We start from the raw sequence: 22,287 nt of genomic DNA on the forward strand, positions 1-22,287 counted from the left end.
TGGGACAAGTTTACTACGCTCTTTCCAGTTCACTTCAGTGGTATACCTTCTGAGGACCCATAGGATTATCTTGACCGCTGCCATAAGGTGTTGCGGAACATGGGTATAGTTAAGACCAATGGGGTCGATTTTGTTGTATTTCTGATGACGGGTTCCACAAAGAGGTGGTGGAGATATTATATGTTGACCAGACCAGTTGGGTCGCCTGCATTGACTTGGGAGAAGTTCTCATGGTTATTTCTAGAGAAGTTCCTCACTATCACATTAAGAAAGGATTACCGCATGCAATTTGAGCGTCTCTAACATGCTAGTATGACTGTTACTTAGTACGAGATCCATTTAGTGTATCTAGCCCATAATGCTCACCTTTTACTTCCTACTGAGGGAGAGAGAGTAAGAAGGTTTATTTATGGACTCACTCACCCTATCAGGCTTCAGATGGCCAAGGAGACCGAAAGTGAGGTTCCATTTCAGGCGGCTGCTAATGTTGCTAGAAGGATTGAGATCGTTCCTGCACAGGAGAGAGGGCAGGGGTCTGATAAGAGGCCTCGTCGATTTGGTTGCTTCAGTGGTGCCTTATCTGGAGGCAGGGGTAATTTTGGTAGAGGCCATCCTCCCAGGCCATTTCATTCAGTGCACCAGGCATCCCACATTGCTTCAGGTGGTCACGACCATCATATGTCTCATTCCGACCAACTAGCTTATAGTGCACCACCAGCTCCTATTAGTACACCTCTGATTCAGAGTCATCAGAGTGGTTATCCAGGTCGACATGGCCAGTTCCAGGGTCCGCAATCATAACAACCAAGATCTTGTTATACTTGTGGTGATCCGAGGCACATTGCTTGATTTTGCCCTAATTCTTAGGGCAACATGCAGCAGCAGGGTTCTCGTGCTATTATTCCAGCACTAGCTGTACCTCCACCCACCCAGCCAACTATAGACAGGGGTCATACAACTAGAGGTGGAGGTCAACCAGTTAGAGGCCGTCCTAGGGATGTGGTTTAGAGTGGTAGGGACTAGCCCCGATTTTATGCTTTTCTAGCTAGGACTGAGGCCAAGTCATCTGATGCCATGATCACAGGTATTGTTCCAGTTTGCCATAGAGGTGCTTCAGTTCTATTTGATCCAGGATCTATTTATTCTTATGTGTCCTCCTATTTTATTTCATATCTGGTTGTGCCTCGTGATTCTCTAAGTGCTCGTATATGTGTGTCCACGTCGGTGGGAGATTCTGCCATGGCAGATCATGTCTATCGTTCATGTATGATTACTGTTGGGAGTCTTGAGACTAGCATGGATCTTCTACTTCTTGATATGACATATTTTGATGTCATTTTAGGTATGGATTGGTTGTCACCTTATCATGCAATATTGGACTGTCACGCCAAAACGATGACCTTAGCCATGTTGGGATTACCTCAGTTAGAGAGAAAAGAGATTCCTGGACATTCTACCAGCATGGTTATATCTTATGTGAAGGCTCGACTTATGGTCGAGAAGGTTGTCTAGCTTATTTGGCTCATATTCGCGATTCTAGTGCTGATGTTCCTTCTAGGAATTGAGTCCCAGTTGTCCTTGGGTTTCCATATGTATTTCCTACAGATCTGTCGAGGATGCCACCCGACAGAGATATTGACTTCTGTATTGATTTGGCTTTGGGCACCCAGCCCATTTCTATTATACCATACCATATGGCCCTGCCGGAGCTAAAAGAATTGAAGGAGAAGTTACAAGACTTGCTTGATCAGGGATTCATTATACCTAGCGTCTTGCCCTAGAGTGCACCAATATTATTTGTAAAGAAGAAAGATGGTTCAATACGGATGTGTATAGATTATCGGCAGTTGAACAAGGCTCCTATCAAGAACAAGTATGTGTTACCAAGAATCGATGACTTATTCAATCAGCTTCATGGTGCCAAGGTGTTTTATGCCCTAACAACATTTATGGATTTGATGATCTGGGTATTCAAGCCCTATTTGGATTCTTTTATGGTTGTATTCATTGATGATATCTTGATTTACTCCAGCAATCGAGAGGAGCATGAGCAGCATCTTCGGAGTGTGCTTCAGACTTTGAAAAATAATCAGTTATATGCCAAAATTTCAAAATATGAATTTTGGTTAGACCAAGTTGACTTTTTGGGGCATGTTATATCGGTAGAAGGCATAAAAGTGGATCCTAAGAAGATTGAGGCAGTTCAGAATTGGCATAGACCTACTTCAGCTACAGAGATCCAGAGTTTCCTGGGTTTGGTAGGTTATTATCGCCGGTTTGTGGAGGGGTTTTCATGTATAACATCCCCATTGACCAAATTTACCCATAAGGGTGCCCCATTCAGATGGTCAGAGGAGTGTGAGTTGATATTTTAGAAGCTCAAGACTGCTTTGACTACGGCGCCAGTATTGGTATTACCCACAGGTTCAGGATCTTATACGGTGTATTGTGATGCATCTCACATTGGCCTTGGTGCAGTATTAATGCATGATGGTAGAGTGATTGCACATGCGTCACGGTATTTGAAGGTTCATGAAAATAATTATCATGTTCATGAATTAGAATTGGCAGCCATTGTTTATGCGTTGAAAATTTGGAGGCACTACCTTTACGGTGTCTCGTGTGAGGTATTCACTGATCATCGTAGTCTATAGTATCTGTTCAAACAAAACTCAATTTGAGGCAGAGAAGATGATTGGAGCTATTGAAACACTATGATATCACCATTTTATATCACCCCGGAAAGGCTAATGTGGTGGCCGATGCCATGAGTAGAAAGATTGTGAGTATGGGCAGCCTTGCATATATTCCGGTTGTTGAGAGGCCGTTAGCTACAGATGTTCAAGCTTTGGCCAATCAGTTCGCGAGGTTAGGTGTTTCAGATTCTAGTTGGATTCTAGCTTGCACAGTCGCTCGGTCTTCCTTGTATGAACGTATTAGAGAGCGATATTATGATGATCCTCATTTGCATGTCCTTAAGGACACGGTGCGGCTTGGTGGTGCCAAGCAGGTTATTGTAGGGGAAGATGGAGTTATGCGAATGTAGGGTCGTATGTGTTTTCATAATGTGAATGGGCTTCATGAATTAATTCTTGAGGAGGCCCACAATTCCCGGTATTCTATTCATTCGGGTGCCGCCAAAATGTATCAAAATTTGCAGCAACACTATTGGTGGAGGATAATGAATAAGGATATAGTTACATAAGTAGATCGGTGTTTGAAATGTCAGCAAGTTAAGTACGAGCATCAGAGACCTGGTGGGTTGCTTAAGAAGTTAGAAATTCCTAAATGGAAGTGGGAGCATATCACTATGGATTTTGTTGTTGGGCTCCCACAGACTCAGAGAAAGTTCGACGCAATATGGGTCATTGTGGATAGGTTGACCAAGTCAGCACATTTCATTCCAGTAGCAGTTACCTATTCTTCAGAGCGGTTAGCGGAGATTTACATCCGCGAGATTGTCCTCCTTCACGGTGTTCCCGTGTCTATCATTTCTGATCGAGGTACGCTGTTCACCTCGCACTTCTGGAGGGTTATACATCGTGAGTTAGGCACTTGAGTTGAGTTGAGTACAACATTTCATCCCTAGAAAGACAAACAGTAAGAGCGCACTATTCAGATATTGGAAGATATGCTTCGTGATTGCGTTATAGACTTTGGAGGTTCTTGGGATCTGTTTTTTGCCACTTGCAGAGTTTGCCTATAGTAACAGCTACCAGTCAAGCATTCAGATGGCTCCATATGAAGCATTATATGGGAGGCGATATCGTTTTCCCGTTGGCTGGTTTGAATCAGGAGAGGCTCGGTTGTTGGGTACCAATTTGGTACATGATGCCTTGGATAAGATCAAGGTCATTCATGATCGACTTTGTACAACTCAGTCTAGGCAAAAATGTTATCCCGATCGTAAAGTTCATGATGTTGCATTCATGATTGAAGAAAGAGTATTGCTCCGGGTATCACGTACGAAGGGTGTAATGAGGTTCGAAAATAAGGGCAAGTTGAGCTAGGTATATCAGATCCTTTGAAATTCTTGAAAGGGTAGGTGAAGTATCTTACAAGCTTGCATTACCACTTAGTTTATCAACAGTTCACCCGGTGTCCATGTGTCTATGCTCCGAAAATATCATGTGATCTGTCCCATGTGTTAGATTTTAGCCAGTTAAAGCATCTACATGGGAGTTCGAGTCAAACATGCAGGGTAGATATCCACACCTTTTCACTAGCCGAGGTACTTATTCTAATTCCGTTCGAGGACAAACGTTTGTTTAAGAGGTGGAGAATGTGATGACGCGAAAAATCATCTTTAAATTTAATATTCATTTATGTGTTCTAAGACCTCAAATAGCACCATTTAGCTTTCCCCGACTTGCGTGCGCAATCCGTATAATCTTTTGGGAAGCTTTTATGTGAAAAATTGATAAAAATGTGAATTTGTACTTTGAAACTTACTTAAGTTGACTCCGGTCAATATTTTGAGCAAACAAACCCTAATCCATATTTTGACAGTCTTGTTGGGTCCGTATGGTACTTTTGGAATTAGGAGCGTGTCCGAAAATTTATTTGGAAGTTCGTAGTTAAATTAGGGTTGAAATGGCTAAAATAGAAATTTAAGTTTGGAAGTTTGACTGGGAGTTGACTTTTTGATATCGGGGTCAGAATTCGATTCTGAAAATTTGAATAGGTCTGTTATGTTATTTATGACTTGTGTGCAAAATTTGAGGTCAATCGGACTTGATTGGATAGGTTTTAGCATCGAATGTAAAAGTTGAAAATTCTTAAGTTTTCTTAAGCTTGAATTATGGTATGATTCGTGGTTTTAGCATTGTTTGATATGATTTGAGGTTTCGACTAAGTTCGTATGATGTTTTAACACTTTTTGGTATATTTGGTTGAGGTCCCGGGGGTCTCGGGTGGATTCCAGATGGTTAACGAATCAAAATTTGGTCTTAAGGAAAAATCTGAAATTTTACCTTCTAGTGTAATCACACCTACGGACATTTTCTCGCAGGTGCGAGCTCGCAAAAGCAAGCTGGGCAAGTGCAAAAGTGGGGAGGGGCTGTCAAGGTAGTGTGCGCAGGTGCAGAGATTTTGCCGCATCTGTGAAGCCGCAGAAACGGAACGCGGAGGGGCAAGCTCTATCGCAGAAGCAGACTGAATTCCGCAGAAGCGCGAATAGTCGCAGAAGCGGTAGGTTCGCCGCAGAAGCGGTAACCGCCGAAGCAGCTTAGTGAGCCGCAAAAGCGAAAGTACTGTGCAGATTACAAAACAGAGGGTTCCGACAATTTTTGTCATTTTGGACATTTCCAACACGGGTTGGGGCGATATTTGAGCGAGAATTCACGGGAAAACTTGAGGTAAGTCATTTATGATCATTGTTAGTCAATAATATTGAATTATCATCGATTATTCCGACTAGATTACGTGTTTTTGAGGTGAAATGCGAGGATTTGGGCCTAGGGATTTGAAAATAAGATTTGGGGATTTGAAGGTCGAGTTGATGTCGGAATTTGGTAAACTTTGTATGGTTAGACTCGTGGTTGAATGGGCTTTCGTATTTCGTAACTTTTTTCGGGTTCCAAGATTTGGGCCCCACTGGCAAATTTTGAGTGCAATTTCGGATTTTTGTTGGAAAATTAATATTTTCATATGGAATTAATTCCTATAATTTGTATTGACTGGATCGAATAAATTGTGACTCGATTCGAGGTGTTCGAATACTAATTCGCGAGGCAAAGGTGTATTGGAATCTTGAGTTGGTTGCAAATCTAGGTAAGTATCGTGGTTAACCTTTATTTGAGGGAGTAAGACTTGTTTGTCTATTTGCTACTTGATTTGAGTGCGGGTACAACGTATATGTGAGGTGACGAGTACTTATGCATTGTGGTTGAGTCAAAACATGCGGGTGGAATTTTTTTATTGTGAATAATTGCCTATTTAATTAAGATATTCCTGCTTAAGTTATTATTGTTTATTTGATCATTTTTCATGAAATTATTGCTAATCTAATTATTGTTGAATATTTTGGAAGGTGAGGTCGGTATTCTGGTATTGCAATGATTGATAAGTATATATCCCCGCATTTTAATCTTCTTCCGAATTGATATTATTATTTTCATGGTAAGGAAGTGTGTAAAAGCACAAAGGGTGATGATGAACCATTTATATTATTTATATTATCCTTGACATGGTGAGAAAGAGTGTAAAAGCACGAAGGGTGATGCCGTGCCAGAAGAGAGTTAAATCACAAAGGGTGATATCGTGCCATAAGAGAGTTAAAGCACGTAGGATGATGTCGTGCCAATCTTATTATTTATTTACAAATTCATGGGAAGGATGAGAGTGAAAGCACGAAGGGTGGTGCCATGCCATTTTCATATTATCAGCTGCTCATTTTATTGTTGATAAATTAATTGGCTGCTATGTGACACCTCTCATGCTGAAATTTCTATTTCAATCCTCTTTGTTGGTCCCAACGGCGTACCATAGACTTGCTCGGATTCAGCTACCAAGAGGAGACTTGAGGTATAACTGCATAGCGTCCGCAGTTTTGAAGTCCCCTTCTATCTTATCTTAGTTCTGTATTATCTTTCAAACAACTTGAATTTTATTCAGACCTTTATTTGTATTATTCTAGTAGCTCGTGCACTTGTGACACAAGATTCATGGATGTATCTGGATGATTCAGTTGTTATGGTCTTCCGCACTTTATTTCACTAATTGACTTTCGTTTAGTTTGATTTGTTTTTTTATTAAAATGGTTACGATTATTTTAACGTTGGCTTGCCTATAAAGTAAAATGTTAGGCGTCATCACGGTCCTGAAGGTGGGAATTTCAGGTCGTGACACTTCCCCACCATCCACACCAGCTCCCCATCTCGGACCTTCAAATCCTCCCTCAGTCAGCGCAGACTACCTCCCTCACAAAGCTGGCGCCGAAGCTCCCGGTACTTCTCAAGAACTCTGAAGTAATTATCCTTTAGCTTCACGTAAATGTCTTTGTGTCTCTACTCCCTACGAGTACTCTCAATTTCCAAGGCGACTGTCTACAAAACAAACAAAAGAAGTTAGAGACTTGGAAGAAACAAAATCAAAGGAAAAATAACTAATAGCGAATGTATTTACCCGGAGGGCAAGGCCAGTATTATTGTTCGATAGGTCATTGTCGTTCATATCCTTGAGGGTAGTACCTTCCACTTCAAAACTGAGAGGGACAAGGGAATGGATAATTTGCTTAGTATTCACAAGAAGATTATGGTCCATCACGATTGTAATAGTCCTCGAACCCCCCTTCATCCTTACTTCGAGCTGAGTAAGCCCCTCGTCAATCATCCTCAGCTCTCCATGTTAGAATTATATCCAACATCCTCTTCAGCAATAACCTTACTCCTATCATCAATCAAATGAGCTGCATCCATCGCAACACCGGAAGATGAGGCCTTTTCGCGTCTTGGAAGCACGGAGCCATCGTCCGACACGCCCTCGACCGCGTACCCCTTAGGTCGAACATCCGTATCCTCCAAACAAATGGTTTCGACACTAGCATCCAGAATGATGAAACCGCAGTCTCCCACATCGGTAGCCGCCTAACTCTTCCCTGTGACGTCTACGACCCTCCTCTTACGAGGCATCAAATCCTCGTCACCAGGCAAAGGCTCCTCGTCCTCATCAATAAGAAGTTATAACGAAGAGTCCGAGGTTTCCATGGTCGAAGCCTTCGTGGACGAAGAAGGGACAACCACTTGAGGGACTGGGACACGAACATAAGCAGTTGCCATCGAAGAAGGGATCGTGGCACGAACAAAAGTAGCCAATTAAAGAAGGGACAGAAGCCGAGGACGCAGTAGCTTTCCTCTTTCGGAACAAGGGCACGAGAGCTCTCTGCCTCCTCGAAGATCCCCCAGCCGAAGATAAGAAAAACAAAGGGTAAGGAAAAGATCAACAGAGGCAAGCAAAAGGAAAAAAGAACTAAGGTTCCAATGATAAAAGCACTTACCAGTCGAAGGGAGAGCAGGCCCAAACCTCTTAAAGAAACCCGACCACTCACGAATCCTTATGATATGATGGAGGAGACGGCCATCCCAATCATAAATGTCCTCGACCAAAGGAGGAGGTGAGGTATTGGCTGCACGAGAAAAGGAAAAGAGGTCAAAGTCCACGATCAAACATAAAACATCAAGTATCTACATACAAGGAAATTAGGTACTTACAAGTATAATTCCAAGTCTCAGGGAAACCTTCGACGTTGGCCACCACATCCTCAGTTTTGACGAAGAAGAAGTTGAACCAGAATTGGCGGTTAAATTTGTCGTCCATCTTCACCACCAGGCACTTGCCTCCTCGGTGGCGAAGATTCAGCATCGTCCCTCTATAAAAATGGGGAACGAACAGGTATATTAATGTCGAAGAGTTAGTTTGACCTCGGTAAACTCGGCAAATTTGGTAAGCATCATTATAAGCTTATAGATATACGGCGCAAGTTGAGCTGGGCAAATGCCGTAATAACGATATAATCCTCCGCCAACGGAAAAAGAGGGAGAGTGTAGCCAACTTGGAAGGGATAGGCGTAGAAGACGTAGTACCCACGACAATGGACCTTCACGATATCCCATCCGGCCGGAATCAATTCGACATGGTCGGGAAGGCCGAACTTAGCCCTAAATTCTCTCAATTCTTTCTCCGTCATCACAGATCGAAAGGCTCCAATATTAGTATCGGGTAATTTTGAGAAGTCATACCTAGTATCAGGGTTCTGAGGAACTATCTCCTCCACTAACGGGAAACTTCCATCATCGATGGCAACAAGAATATTTTCCTCGTGAGGAGGAAATACCGTCGCCAAAGGGATTGCTTCACTCCCCTCACTAGACTCGAAAGACATGTTAGACATGTTTTAAAAAGAAGTATCGAACAGTGAAGAACTGAGAACAAGTGCAAGTCACTAGAACAGAAAGAAGAGGCTTAGGGCAGGGAATAATGCATGTTTTTGAAATAAAAAACTTGAAACTTCAAAATCATACCCTAACCTCCCTATTTATAAGGACATTGGCTCCAGAACCAAAGTCGGTTCATCATTACCTGGCACTGAAATCGAAGCGGCATGTTCAATCAAGGGTCACATGCGAAACGAAGTAACGCATAGGGAACATGCATCATCCTAATTCGTGGACAGCATAACTCCAATAAACCAACCGGGAAAATCAAAGCGTTTGAAATAAGTGGCCCACGTAGGGCCACCCTACCAGTTCTCCGTAACCATTATGACCTGCACAGCCCGCTCAATTATTCTGACCACGATGATCAAAATTCGCTCATCGAACCCGACTGAAGCCGGCCTCAATAAGATGAGGGACTAACTATATGGGTCAAATTTTGACTTTGGAATGTTTAAGACAAGATAATACTAAGGAAAGAGTTCCCAAGTCGTCATTTGTCGAGATGGCCCAAGAAGCAGCAAAGTCTATGGTCGAAGATTCAACAAGAGTCGTAGTCAACAAGGGCCGTTATCAACAAGAGCCGTAGTCGAGGTGCCAACAAGGCACGAGGTTGAGTGCTGTTGACAGAGCTGTAACGACTAGTTTTCGAGATAGGACATTAAAGAGAATATTCTAGGGGATATTCTCTACACTTGTACTATTGGGGTTTCTTAGGGACATGTCCCATATAAATAGAAAAAGAGACAATGATAGGGGCAGGTGATATTCATTTGTAAAGAATACACTTTGTCTAAAAGATTCGTCTCTCTCTTTTGCTAAGATACAAACATCGTCTTTTCACTAAGATTCTTGTCCATACGTTTCCATGAGATCCGAGAATAACTCTAATATTCAAGGATTTGTCTATCATTCATAATTGTTAGGAGTAACATCCACCTATTCCATCCTTTATTGGGTTAATCATTCCTCATATTTACTTAAATGTCATTATTGTTGTTCATTATTATTGAATGTTATATTATTGTTATTGATTTCTGAAACATTTATTACATATTATTATCAATGTCCGACCAGATCCACACGATATTTATTGCTTTTTTAACAACCCTATCTAATGATATTATTATTAGCCAAGATTAACCCATGTTCACATAGATTTAATTATTTGAACCAAGATCCATATTTTTTTGTCAAACAATATGTATGCCATATTATATGTCAATTAAAATCTTTGCGTAGGTTCTAAGAAATATACTATATTACCTTAATTATAACAATATTAGTCTCGACTATCGTCGTTTAATTATCACATTTTCACATACTATTCAATTAAGACTCTATTAATTAATGTAATAAGGGTAAATTCATTGAGAAAAAAAATACTCGCTCCGTTCACTTTTACTTGTCCACTATTGACTTTGCACACCTTTAAGAAATAATAAATAAAGTGCATAATTTACCATGATACTCATATTAATTGGTGTATAGTCTTAATTAATGGATTTGGAAAATAATTTGGAATGAATAATTGATGCTAAGGGCAAAATAGAAAAAATAATTTTTTTTTTTTGATATGCGAAAAGTGACAAGTAAAAATGGAAATTTATTTTTAGAATACTTGATAACTAAAAGTGAACGGATGGAGTAACTAACTTTTTGTTTTTAAATAACTAAAATAGTTCTTTTGCGGAGGTGGGGTTTCTTGTTTTCAGCTATTTTGCTATGGCTGAATTTCTGGTAAATGTCACAAATGCTGTCGACATTGCAATTATGAAATGTCTGGTTTTGGTTTGTTATATTATCCTTGAATTTCCTCAACTGTATGTAATAAGATTGGACACGTTCGTAAAGACTGCGTGATGTGTTTGGCTTTATAATTACGTTGTGAATATTACGTTATAGGTCTTAATCAAAACAATACGTGGTCCTTTAATTTGTACTACAATTATATTTCAGTAGAATTTTCGAGTGCCATTCCTTCGATTTTTTAATGATTAATTTTGTCGCGTCATCTTTGTACTAGAGTGTGTTCGGTATAACAGGTCATATTTCAGAATAAAAATTGATTAATTTTGAGTGTTTGGTTATCACAAGGAAGATACATTCCATGAAAATGTAGATTGACTTCCTTCTCTAATAGGCGGGAGTCATTTTTTATAAAACTATCTTGCAGTTTAACTTTATATTACTTATTTCAACGTAACTAACACTTGACAATTTTTGACAATTTTATTGATCTTTTAAACACTCCCCCGTTCGCTAATGCAATCACCAATTTTTTATATATATATATATATATATATATATATATATATATATATATATATATATATATATATATCGAGTTGCACGACATGGCAGGTTAGGCTCGGAATATGACAACCAAAGACTGAAGATCGACCCCGAACCCCAAAGACCTAGAATCCGGGGTCTGAACGTCTGCCTTCGAGTATATTGAATCCGTAATCCCGGAGTCGACCTTAGCCCCGATCGAGCTCGAAGAAACATTGTTAGCATAATCAACAGAAGACCGAAATATCCATGACCGGTCGGATATTACGGCGGGAATCTCGACGCGTATCAGTAAGGAACTGACAATCAGCTAATCAAGAATTTTTACCTTTTATATAATTGTACCTAAAGTAGGACTCCTCTACTATATAAAGGGGGTCTAATAATTCATTTAACATATTGTAACACGCATTCAAAGCAATACATTATTATTCTCTTTAAGTTCTTATAATTTTGTCTTGAAATCGATCGAAATATGTTCGGCTCGAGGGTGACTAACCTTCCAAGGTTGAAACTGTTCAATACGTGTGGTTTGCATTTACTTTATCACTATTTATTTAAATTGCATTTTGATTTATCAATTTGTGTCAAGTTAATCCATGTATCCTTAAAAACACTTACAAATTCAATTGTTATCCGATTTTGAGGGTAAACAGTTTGGCGCCCACAGTGGGGCTAAGGATAATAGTGATTATTTGATACAAATCTCCATAACACACACTGCTTTACACTTATTTTTTGAAGTGTCTCTAATTTCAGGTTAAAACTCAAAATGTCTAACTCTCAATGTGCACCCCTACGTGTTGACAACGAGTCCAGTCATCACGGTGGAAATAACAATATAGCGCCCGGTGACGAAGTACCGCCCGTTGATCCCATCAGAATTCCGATCGCAGACCCAATTGACGTTAATTCACATGTGGCTATCGACACAAACCTGTCTACCGACCCATAGAATAGCGTCCGTGGTGGATCCCGATCGGCAGCTCAAAATACACAAAACATTGATGGAGACGGGATCAGTTTAAGGGTGATCTTCGAAATGCTGCAGGCTTAATAGGCGGCGATAGATCAGTTACAAAACCAAAGTTGCGCACCGAGTAGAGTTGAACCCGATCCACCCCGGGAAGTCATCCGCAGGGATGAACCGGTAGCAGAGAGGTCGATTGAAAATGAATTGGGGACTAACCCCGAGATCATAAAGATGTTCGAGGAACTAACAAAACAAGTAGAATCAGGGGAGAAGAAAATCGAAGTTAATGACAAAAAGGTGGAAACCTACAATTCCAGGGTAGACCAAATCGCAGGAGCACCGCCGATATTGAAAGGCTTGGATTCCAAGAAGTTCGTGCAAAAACCCTTTCCTCCGAGCGCGGCTCCAAAGTCGGTCCCTATGAAATTTTGCATGCCCGAGATTGCTAAGTATAACGGAATGACCGACCTAAATGAGCATGTAACCTCTTACAAATATGCCATCAAAGGGAACGACTTGGAGGATGACGAGATCGAGTCTGTCCTATTGAAGTAGTTCGGAGAGACCCTGTCAAAATGGGCTATGATATGGTATCACAATTTACCTCCTAATTCTATTGACTCATTTGCTATGCTTGCAGATTCTTTCGTGAAAGCACACGCCGGGGACATCATGGTCGAGACCAGAAAATCTGACATTTTTAAAGTAAAACAGAAGGATAACGAGATGCTTAGAGAGTTCGTGTCCCGATTTCAAATAGAATGAATGGACCTGCCATCGGTTGCTGATGATTGGGCCGTTCAGGCTTTCACCCAAGGGCTCAATGATTGAATTTCGGTGGCTTCACAGCAGTTGAAACAAAATCTGATAGAATATCCAGCCATTACTTGGGCTGACGTGCATAACCAGTATCAATCAAAAATCAGGGTGGAAGATGATCAACTCGAGGCCCTTTCGGTTTTTTTTTATCTCGTCAGAACCATCGACAGAGTCAAGAGAGACATTGATCGTGAATCAAGACCAAACAGGTATCGGTATTAGCCGTATAATGGAGACCGAAGAAGCAGTGGGTCCAAACAGAACTCTATAAGAAACGAAATTAGAAGTAATCGAGGTTAGAGCAACCGGGGACTCATAAGAAAAATTGGCTTTGACAGGCCTATCGGGACTAAAAAAGCACCGAGGCTATCAGAGTACAACTTTAACGTCGATGTTGCCGCCATTGTATCATCTATCAGACGCATAAAAGTTACCAAATGGCCTCGACCTCGACAATCCGATCCAACCCAAAGGGATCCTAACCAGATGTGTAAATACCAAGGCACTCACGACCACAGAACAAAGGATTGTCGACAATTGATAGAGGAAGTAGCCCGACTATTCAACAACGGACATCTTCGAAAATTCTTGAGCGACTGAGCCAAGAATAATTTCAGGAATAGGGATTCTAGCAAACAGACCGAACAAGAAGAACCTCAACAAGTCATTAACATGATCATCGGTGGGGTCGATGTCCCTCAGAGGCCAGATGTTGAAGCGCACTAGAGTGTCCATCACGAGGGAGAAACGAACTCAAGATTACATACCAGAAAGAACCTTGTCTTTCAGCGACGAGGATGCGGAAGGGATAGTGCAACCCCACAATGATGCACTGGTAATATATGTACTCGTAAATAAAATTTGAGTTAAGCTTGTGTTAATTGATCCCGGTAGCTCAACCAACATCATCCGATCGAGGGTCATGGGGCAGCTTGGTCTACAAGATAAAATCGTGCCTGCAGTCCGAGTTCTAAACGGATTCAACATGGCATGTGAAACCACTAAGGGAGAGATAACATTACCGATGAACACCGCCGGGACCATCCAGGAAGCTAAGTTTTATGTGATTGAAGGAGACATGAGGTACAATGCTTTGTCCGGGAGGCCATAGATCCACAACATGAGAGCAGTGCCCTCGACACTGCACCGGGTGCTAAAATTCCCAACACCCAGTAGAGTCAAAATAGTTTATGGGGAACAACCAGCTGCCAAGGAAATATTCGCGGTCGATGAAGCAATCCCAGCATCAACAATCTCAACATCGGAAGATCGGAAAATGATGGTCAAAGATGGGGTCAAATAGAAATCACTGATATTGGCCCCGATAGAATCGGAGGATCGAGGGGTAGACGATGACGATGACTATGGGATCCGCAGATCTTTCATAGACCCCGATGACTTTTACGCTACAAAATCAACGGTCGAGGAACTAGAATAAGTTGTATTGAGTGAACACTTGCCTAATCGAAAGGTATACCTGGGCACGGGGTTAAGCCCCGAGCTCAGAAAAAAACTCATTCAATTTCTTATAGCTAATGAGTATTGTTTCGCTTGGTGCCACTTTGATATGAAAGGGATCCCACCGGAGATAACCACTCACAAGCTGAGCCTGGACCCGAAGTTAGATCCGGTCAAGCAGTAGAGGAGACCCCAGTCCGAGGTCAAATATGCTTTCATCAAGGACGAGGTATCTAAACTCCTTAAAAAAGGTCCATTCGAGAAGTTGAATACCCGGAGTGGTTAGCAAATGTAGTAGTAGTCCCTAAAAAGGGAAAAAATTAAGAACTTGTGTAGACTATAAAGATTTGAATAAGGCATGTCCCAAGGACTCTTTCCCTTTACCCAACATCGACTGCATGATCGACGCCACGACCGGCCACGAGATCCTCAGTTTTCTCGATGCCTATTCTGGGTACAACCAAATACGGATGAACCCGGGTGATTTGGAAAAAATCTCCTTCATCACTAAATACGGCACATACTTCTATAACGTGATGCCATTCGGGGTTAAAAAACACAGGTGCAACTTACCAACGCCTAGTAAACCGGATGTTCGAGGAAAACATATGAAAATCAATGGAGGTTTACATTGATGATATGTTGGTTAAGTCCTTGCGAGCAGAGGACCATTTGAAACATTTGCAGGAAACCTTCAGCATATTGAAGAAATACAATATGAAGCTAAACCCTAAGAAATGTGCGTTTGGAGTTTGGTCAGGTAAATTCCTCTGATTCATGGTATCCAACTGAGGAATCGAGATCAACCCCGACAAGATCAAAGCCATCAAAGATATCACAGTTATGGACAATATGAAGTCCGTACAAAGATTAACCAAACGCATAGCCGCCCTAGGGCGATTCATTTCGAGGTCCTCCGACAAGAGCTACCGGTTCTTCGCACTATTAAAGAAGAAGAATAACTTCTCATGGACCCTGGAGTGCCAACGGGCCTTGGAGGAACTCAAGCGGCATCTATCGAGTCTACCGCTGCTTCACACGTCGTAGATAGACGAACAATTATACTTGTACTTGGTAGTATCAGAGATAGCGATAAGTGGAGTCTTGGTCCGGGAAGACCAAGGTACGCAATTTGCAATTTGAAATTTACTATGTTAGCAGGACCTTAGGTGAGGCCGAAACTAGGTAGCCTCACCTTAAAAAGCTGGCGCTCGCTCTGCTAAGCTCCTCTAGAAAGCAAAAACCATACTTCCAGTGTCACCCCACATGTGTCGTGACTACTTACCCATTGAGGAATGTCATGCATAAGCCCGAGCTCTCGGGACGGTTGAATATCGACCCCGGACAACCATTAAATCTCAAATTTTGGCAGATTTTGTGACCGACTTTATGACGACCCTAATACCCGAGGTCGAAAGAGAGTTATTAATCAACTAAGGAACCACCTCGGGGATATGGACCCTCTTTACGGATGACACCTCGAATGCAAAAGGGTTCAGACTTGGCATCGTATTGAAGCCACCAATAAGTAATATAGTCAAACAATCTATAAGGACTGTGAAATTGACTAACAATGAGGCCGAAATGAGGCCATGATTGTAGGTCTCGAACTAGCCTAAAGCTTGGGATAGAGGTGATCGAAGCCAAGTGCGATTCCCTCCTTGTGGTGAACCAAGTTAATGGGACGTTCGAGGTCAGAGAAGAACAAATGCAAAGGTACTTGAATAAGTTACAGGTAACATAACACCGGTTTAAAGAATGGACTTTGCAATCCGTACCTCAGGATCAAAACAGTGAGGTCGATACCCTCGCTAACCTAGGGTCATCGGTCGAGGATGAAGAGTTCAACTCAGGGGCAGTCGTACAACTTATGGGATCGGTAGTGGAAGAAAGTCATGCTGAGATTAATTCAATGAGACTAACTTGGGACTGAAGGAATAAATATATAGATTATCTGAAGACCGGAAAATTGCCCTCGAATACAAAATAATCGAGGGCACTGCGCACAAAGGCAACCCAGTTTAGCTTGTCCAAAGACGGAACCCTATTCAGAAGAACATTCGATGGCCCACTCGCGATATGTTTAGGACCAGGGGATACCGAGTATGTTTTGAGGGAAATCCACGAAGGCACCTGTGGAAATCATTCAGGCGCCGAATCATTGGTTCGGAAAGTGATCAGAGCTAGCTAGCTACTGGATCGATATGGAAAAGGACGCGAAGGTGTTCGTACGAAAATGTGATGAATGTCAAAGACACGCTCCGATAATTCATGATCCCGGGGAGCTGCTACATTCAGTTTTGTCGCCATGGCCATTCATTAAGTGGGGAATAGATATCGTTGCCCCCCTTCCATGGGCACCCGGTAAGGCTCAATTTTTATTGTTTATGACTTATTATTTTTTTAAATGGGTGGAAGCCTAGGCATACGAAAAGTTCAGGGAGAAAGAAGTCATCGATTTCATCTGGGACCACATCATATGTCGGCTCGGAATGCTGGCCGAGATCGTATGCGGCAACGGGAAACAATTCATCGGCAGTAAGGTAAGCAAATTTTTCAAAGATCATAAGATCAAAAGGATTCTATCAACACCCTACCATCCTAGTAGGAATAGATAAGAAGAATCGACCAGCAAACCCATACTCCGAAACCTCAAAAAGAGGTTGACCAACACCAAAGGAAAATGGAAGTAAATTCTACCCAAAGTCCTATGGGCATACCGTACGACCTCAAAGTTCAGTACTGGGGCCACCCCATTCTCATTGGTTTACAGCGGCGAAGCTCTAATACCGGTCGAAGTCGAAGAACCGAGTCTCAGGTTCCGATATGTAACCGAGGAATCAAATGACAAGGCTATGAATATGAGCCTAGATCTATTAGATGAAAGGCGTGAAGCATCCCTTGTTCGGTTGGCCACCCAAAAACAACGGATCGAGATATATTAAAATCGAAGGGCCAACCTTCGACATTTCAATATCATGGACTTGGTGTTGAGGAAGGTCACGCTAAATACCTGGAACCCAAATGAAGGGAATTTGGGACCAAACTAGGAAGGCCCTTATCAAATTATCGAGATCATAGGTAAATGATCGTACAAACTCCGAACAATGCTTGGTGAGCAACTAACGAACAACTGGAACATAGCTCATTTAAAGCGATACTACTGCTAAGGTACGACCCCATTCATTTATTTTATTTTGAACTAAAACTTGCAGGTAACAAACAAGGACCGATACAATTTTTAGGCCTGAAAGCACGCGTTACACTCTTTTTTCCTTGAACCGGTTTTGTCCCTAATGAGTTTTATGGCAAGGTTTTTAACGAGGCAATAGTAAATCATGCTAACTTAGAATCAAAGGCCGATTACGAACTGGTATCGATGATCACAACAACATTATTCAAGGCCTCTCTAATATCGGCCCGAACACTGGGGCATTACCCTCGGATAACGACTTCAGCAAGGAAAGAAACTTTATGATTGAAACGGTCTCGGCTCGATCGATAGGATTTACTGTAAGGGCTAAACGGTCAAATGAACCGTGCCCGCATAGATTTCTCGAGCCTTAGCACAAAGCTTGTACACATGTGTAACTATTACGTACAAGTATAAAAAGAAGTTTCTACCATGCAGATAAATATTTTGTCCCTTAAGAATTTCTCTTTTTTTCTCCCATCTTAAGGAATTTCCCACATCCGATCCCCTTAAGTTATCGAGCCCAAGGTCCACCTTTATGCGGGTTCAAACGATCACACCCAATAGGGGACTATCATCCAAAAACAAATTCGGATGGCTCGGACTGAGGGAGCCCGGGAGCACAAAACCTATTAGGCAATGCCCGAACCTTAAAGGCTACGGCCATCCCCATTCGGGGACTATTATTTTAGGTAAAGCCCGGATAACTCGAGGTGACAAGGCCTTGAAAAATTTCTAAACCTGTTCTAAAGGTTACCCTCAGAAAAATATAACAAAAAAATATTATAAGTATTTTGGGGAAAAGTTCTGGTCATACCGAAACCCCATGCCTTAGACAAAATAATGTCAAAGGCAAGGCCGGTTCGAACCTCTGAACACTACCTAAGTAATTCATGCTAAGGCATTTCGATCTTTGCAAACATAAAGGATAAAGCAAAGGGAAACAAAACTCATAAATTGTTGAAGGAAAAAACAAGCCTTAAATTATATATACAGCTTTTACAAAGGCCAAATGACCTTAACAAAAAGTACAAAAGTGCACAAGTGCGAAAAAAGAAAAAACATCTACAAAGGCCTCTAAATAGACTGGTCTTCTTCGCCCCCAGATCTATCAGAACTCTCGGAGTCTTCCTCTTCTTCTTCCTTGGGATAAGCCAACTTCTTGGTCTCGGCCTCGGCCTCGAGCCCCTTATCAATTTTGATCTCGGCCGATAGATCAAAACCCCGAGCATGAATCTCCTCGATGACCTCTCTTCATGACTGCCGCTTCCCACATTCACCAATGTCTTTCAAGTGGTCTTGGGCCGCCTCGGCATCGGCCTTATATTGGGTCACCATCTCGTCGGCGTCGACTTTAACCACCATAGCTATTGACTTGGATGTTTCAAGTTCCTTGGCCTTAATTTCTCGATCAGAGGCAGCCAAACCTAGTTGAGACTAGATCTCTTCAACGTTTTGGACTGCACCTCGGTCTTTCCCTTTCCTGCTCGAAGCTAGACTCGGTCGATGTCAGTTGCTCCCGAGCAACCTCACTTTCCGAAGCCACATGATCCATCCTGCCCCTTCTTTCGTTGGTCTTGGCCTTGAAAACATCCATCTCAGCTCACAGTTGATCAATCTAATCAATTTTTTATTGGACATGCGGATTTTGACCGTTAGTCACCGAGCTTAGATCTTCGTCACTAACCTCAAATATTTTAACCTGCTCGTCCAAGTCAGCATTCTCCTTTCGAGCCACCTCCAGCTCATCTTGGAGACTCTTAGCCTCCCTCCCACACTGCACGCCGAGAAGTTTGTAAGAATCTTTCTTTTCAGTGACCACTCGGACCTCGACCTCAAGCTGTTTCATCTCATCTCGATATCGGAGAAAAGTATCGTGGTGAAGTACCGAGGCTTACAAGAACAAAGAGAAAATGTTAGAGTTATTTGTAAAATAGCCTAAGTGTAAATTGAAAACCATTGAAGAATATCTAAAGTTACCTGGTTTAGCGCATGTTATGCTTCGTTGATCAGACACGGTGCATCCACCTCGTTCATCTTTCCCTGGTCATCCTCAGTCACCAGACACCGAAGATAACTGGTCACCCATACGAGGGCGAAGAGGATCCGAGCGTCCTCTGGAAGGGAGATAGTGATGGATCGCTTCCAGGCAAGATCCACTCTCGGGGCAGGGAATCGATTGACAAATTTAGGGCTCGAGGAAGGTCCGCTTGCTCCCGAAAATGTGCTCTTACTTGGTAAATCTAAATCACCCAACCCCGTGACGCCCTCCATGAACGTAGAGTCCACTCCATAAAAAAGGTCGCGGAAGGGGTCGTCCGCTCCGAGGACCTGCTCGTTGGGACGTTCCTTCACCATCTGAGCCTCATTGTTCATGGTCTTAGTGAACGGAGGTGACTCGATTATCTTTATCGCACCGAATGCTTCCTTCGGTGCATTGCCCACATCCCGGGAAGCTTCGGCCTCCTCCTCGACCTCCCTAACTTGATAAAGATCGGCATCGTATCCCTCTGGTTAGGAGGCCCCTTGCCCTTCGATTCGTGATGACATTCGGGCCACCAGATTGAAGGCTTCTGCCTCTTGTTCTCCCTCGGATTCATCCCTCAGCCGATAGAGAGAACCCGAAGGTGCTGCTCGAGCACTAGTGCTTTCTTTGGATTTACGCACCAGCCTTTTCTTTGGTTTTTTCTTCTCCGAGCTCGGAGAACTCGGGACCCTTTTTCTTTTTTTCTCTTCACCCTACCTCGGAGCGGGGACTCGGTGGGAAATCAATTAAAGTGAAATATATTAAGAATAGTGAAGTACCGAATGAAACGACGAGTTTTAACCTAAGAGTCACATATGGTAAGCATGTTAATAATTCTTTTATTTAAAACCGTTATGTTACCAACAACTCAGCAGGGTATGAGATAACAACTATGTGCAGTAAATTCATCTTGAAAATCAATTCATCAAGTAACCATAGAAGCACAAATTGACACCTTGAATTAATACAACAGTTCATGTAGGATGCATGACTCACATGAGACGTAACAACCACAACAAGTATAACACACACAATCCATTACGCCACGCAACCCGATCCCACCATATCATTATTTATCAATATCATAATCCTCCCTTATTCCACCATAGTATCAATAAACAATATCAAGTATCATATATATAATACGTTGCGGCGCGCAACCCGATCCACTATATCATCATATATCAATATCATAATCCTCCCTTATTCCACCATAGTATCAATAAAAAATATTAATTATCACATATACAATTCGTTGCGTACGCAACCCGTTCCTACTGTATCATCATATATCAATATCATAATCCACCCTTATTCCACCATAGTATCAATAAACAATATCAAATATCACATATACAATCCGTTGCGGTGCGCAACTCAATCCCACTGTATCATCATATATCAATATCATAATCCTCCCTTACTTCACCTAGGGGTGGGCGTCGACCGGTTCGATTCGGGTTCTACGAAGTTCGGTTTGGTTTTTTCGGTTTTTGATTTTCTATTTGGTGCACCAATTACTAAACCAAAATTAGTTCTGTTTTTTCGGTTTTTGGTAATTCGATTCGGTCGATTTTTGGTACAATTCGGTCGGTTTTGAACAAATTACATCAAGTGCTTGCCAATATAATGAGAAAGTTGTATTCAACTATAATAGCCTTCATATTATGATGTTCTGGAATTATAGGTTGCAGAATCAAGACACACTTATAAGTTAAGGTGTATTAACTCTGGTATTTGTTTTAAGGAAGATCTTAGGCATGGCATGTATTTATGGGGTCAACATTGTGCAAGACATAGCGAGGTAAGTTGTGATCTCCGTTAGAAAATTGAAGCGATATCTATATATGTGAGATGACCATTATTGACCCAAAACTCCTGTTCAGATCAATGAAATGACTCTAAAATATAACATTTGAAGGTTATAGTGTCCGTAATGTGAAGTCTTTTGCAGTGCAAGGGTGGATTCGAAATAGAGTCTGGTCGTAGAAATGATTTTAATTCCTCCGTATATACACGATGCAGCATGACCATGCACGATTCTGGTAAAGATCTGGATATGATATTATATTTGTATAATTTCTATTTTGTTTCTTCCCAGTCTTCCCTCTTAGATAAATGTTCAACAACTTTCTGTTATTTTTTAACAACATATATTTTGAAGTAAACTATCTCAACTTAGTTTATTCTAATGTGCAATAATTCAATGAAGAATACTGCACGAGTTTTCACTAAGACCTTTTTAATAGAAATATTACTATATTTGTTTGAAAGCGGACACACATGCTCGAGAAAACTATGTCCTCTATGAAAACTTCAACTTTTCGGTTTAACCAAAAATCGGAGATGTAAAACCTAGCACCGAACCGAACACCGAAATCATAGAAAACATAAACCGCAAACCGACCGAATAAGCCAAAAAATCGAAACCGAAAAAACCAAAGTTTACGGTTCGATCGGTTTTTTCAGTTCGGTCGGGTATTATGCCCACCCCTAATTTCACCTATTCCGGCGTGTAACTGGATCCCACACTATTTCTGTATCACAATCCTTCCTTATTTCACCCGTTATGGCATGCAACCCGATTCCA

At 41.7% G+C, this 22,287-nt stretch overlaps 1 protein-coding gene across 1 annotated transcript; it reads left to right on the plus strand.

The window, feature by feature from the left end:
• Nucleotides 1-873: 873 nt before the first annotated feature.
• LOC138909203 (uncharacterized) lies at nt 874-1,512 on the plus strand. The gene is made up of 2 exons (XM_070200391.1): nt 874-970; nt 1,085-1,512. Exons 1-2 carry the CDS (start codon nt 874-876, stop codon nt 1,510-1,512), a joined length of 525 nt encoding a protein of 174 aa, XP_070056492.1.
• Nucleotides 1,513-22,287: the final 20,775 nt, after the last annotated feature.

This window comes from Nicotiana tomentosiformis, chromosome 4, assembly GCF_000390325.3.
Source record: "Nicotiana tomentosiformis chromosome 4, ASM39032v3, whole genome shotgun sequence".
In the NCBI taxonomy this organism is placed as follows: Eukaryota; Viridiplantae; Streptophyta; class Magnoliopsida; order Solanales; family Solanaceae; genus Nicotiana; species Nicotiana tomentosiformis.

Bases quoted from the DNA above. Each gene is read 5' to 3' on its own strand.
- LOC138909203 (XM_070200391.1), top strand. From the start codon at position 874: ATGCAGCAGCAGGGTTCTCGTGCTATTATTCCAGCACTAGCTGTACCT. The intron at 971-1,084 runs GTCAACCAGTTA...CCATGATCACAG, and splicing joins TCATACAACTAGAGGTGGAG to GTATTGTTCCAGTTTGCCAT.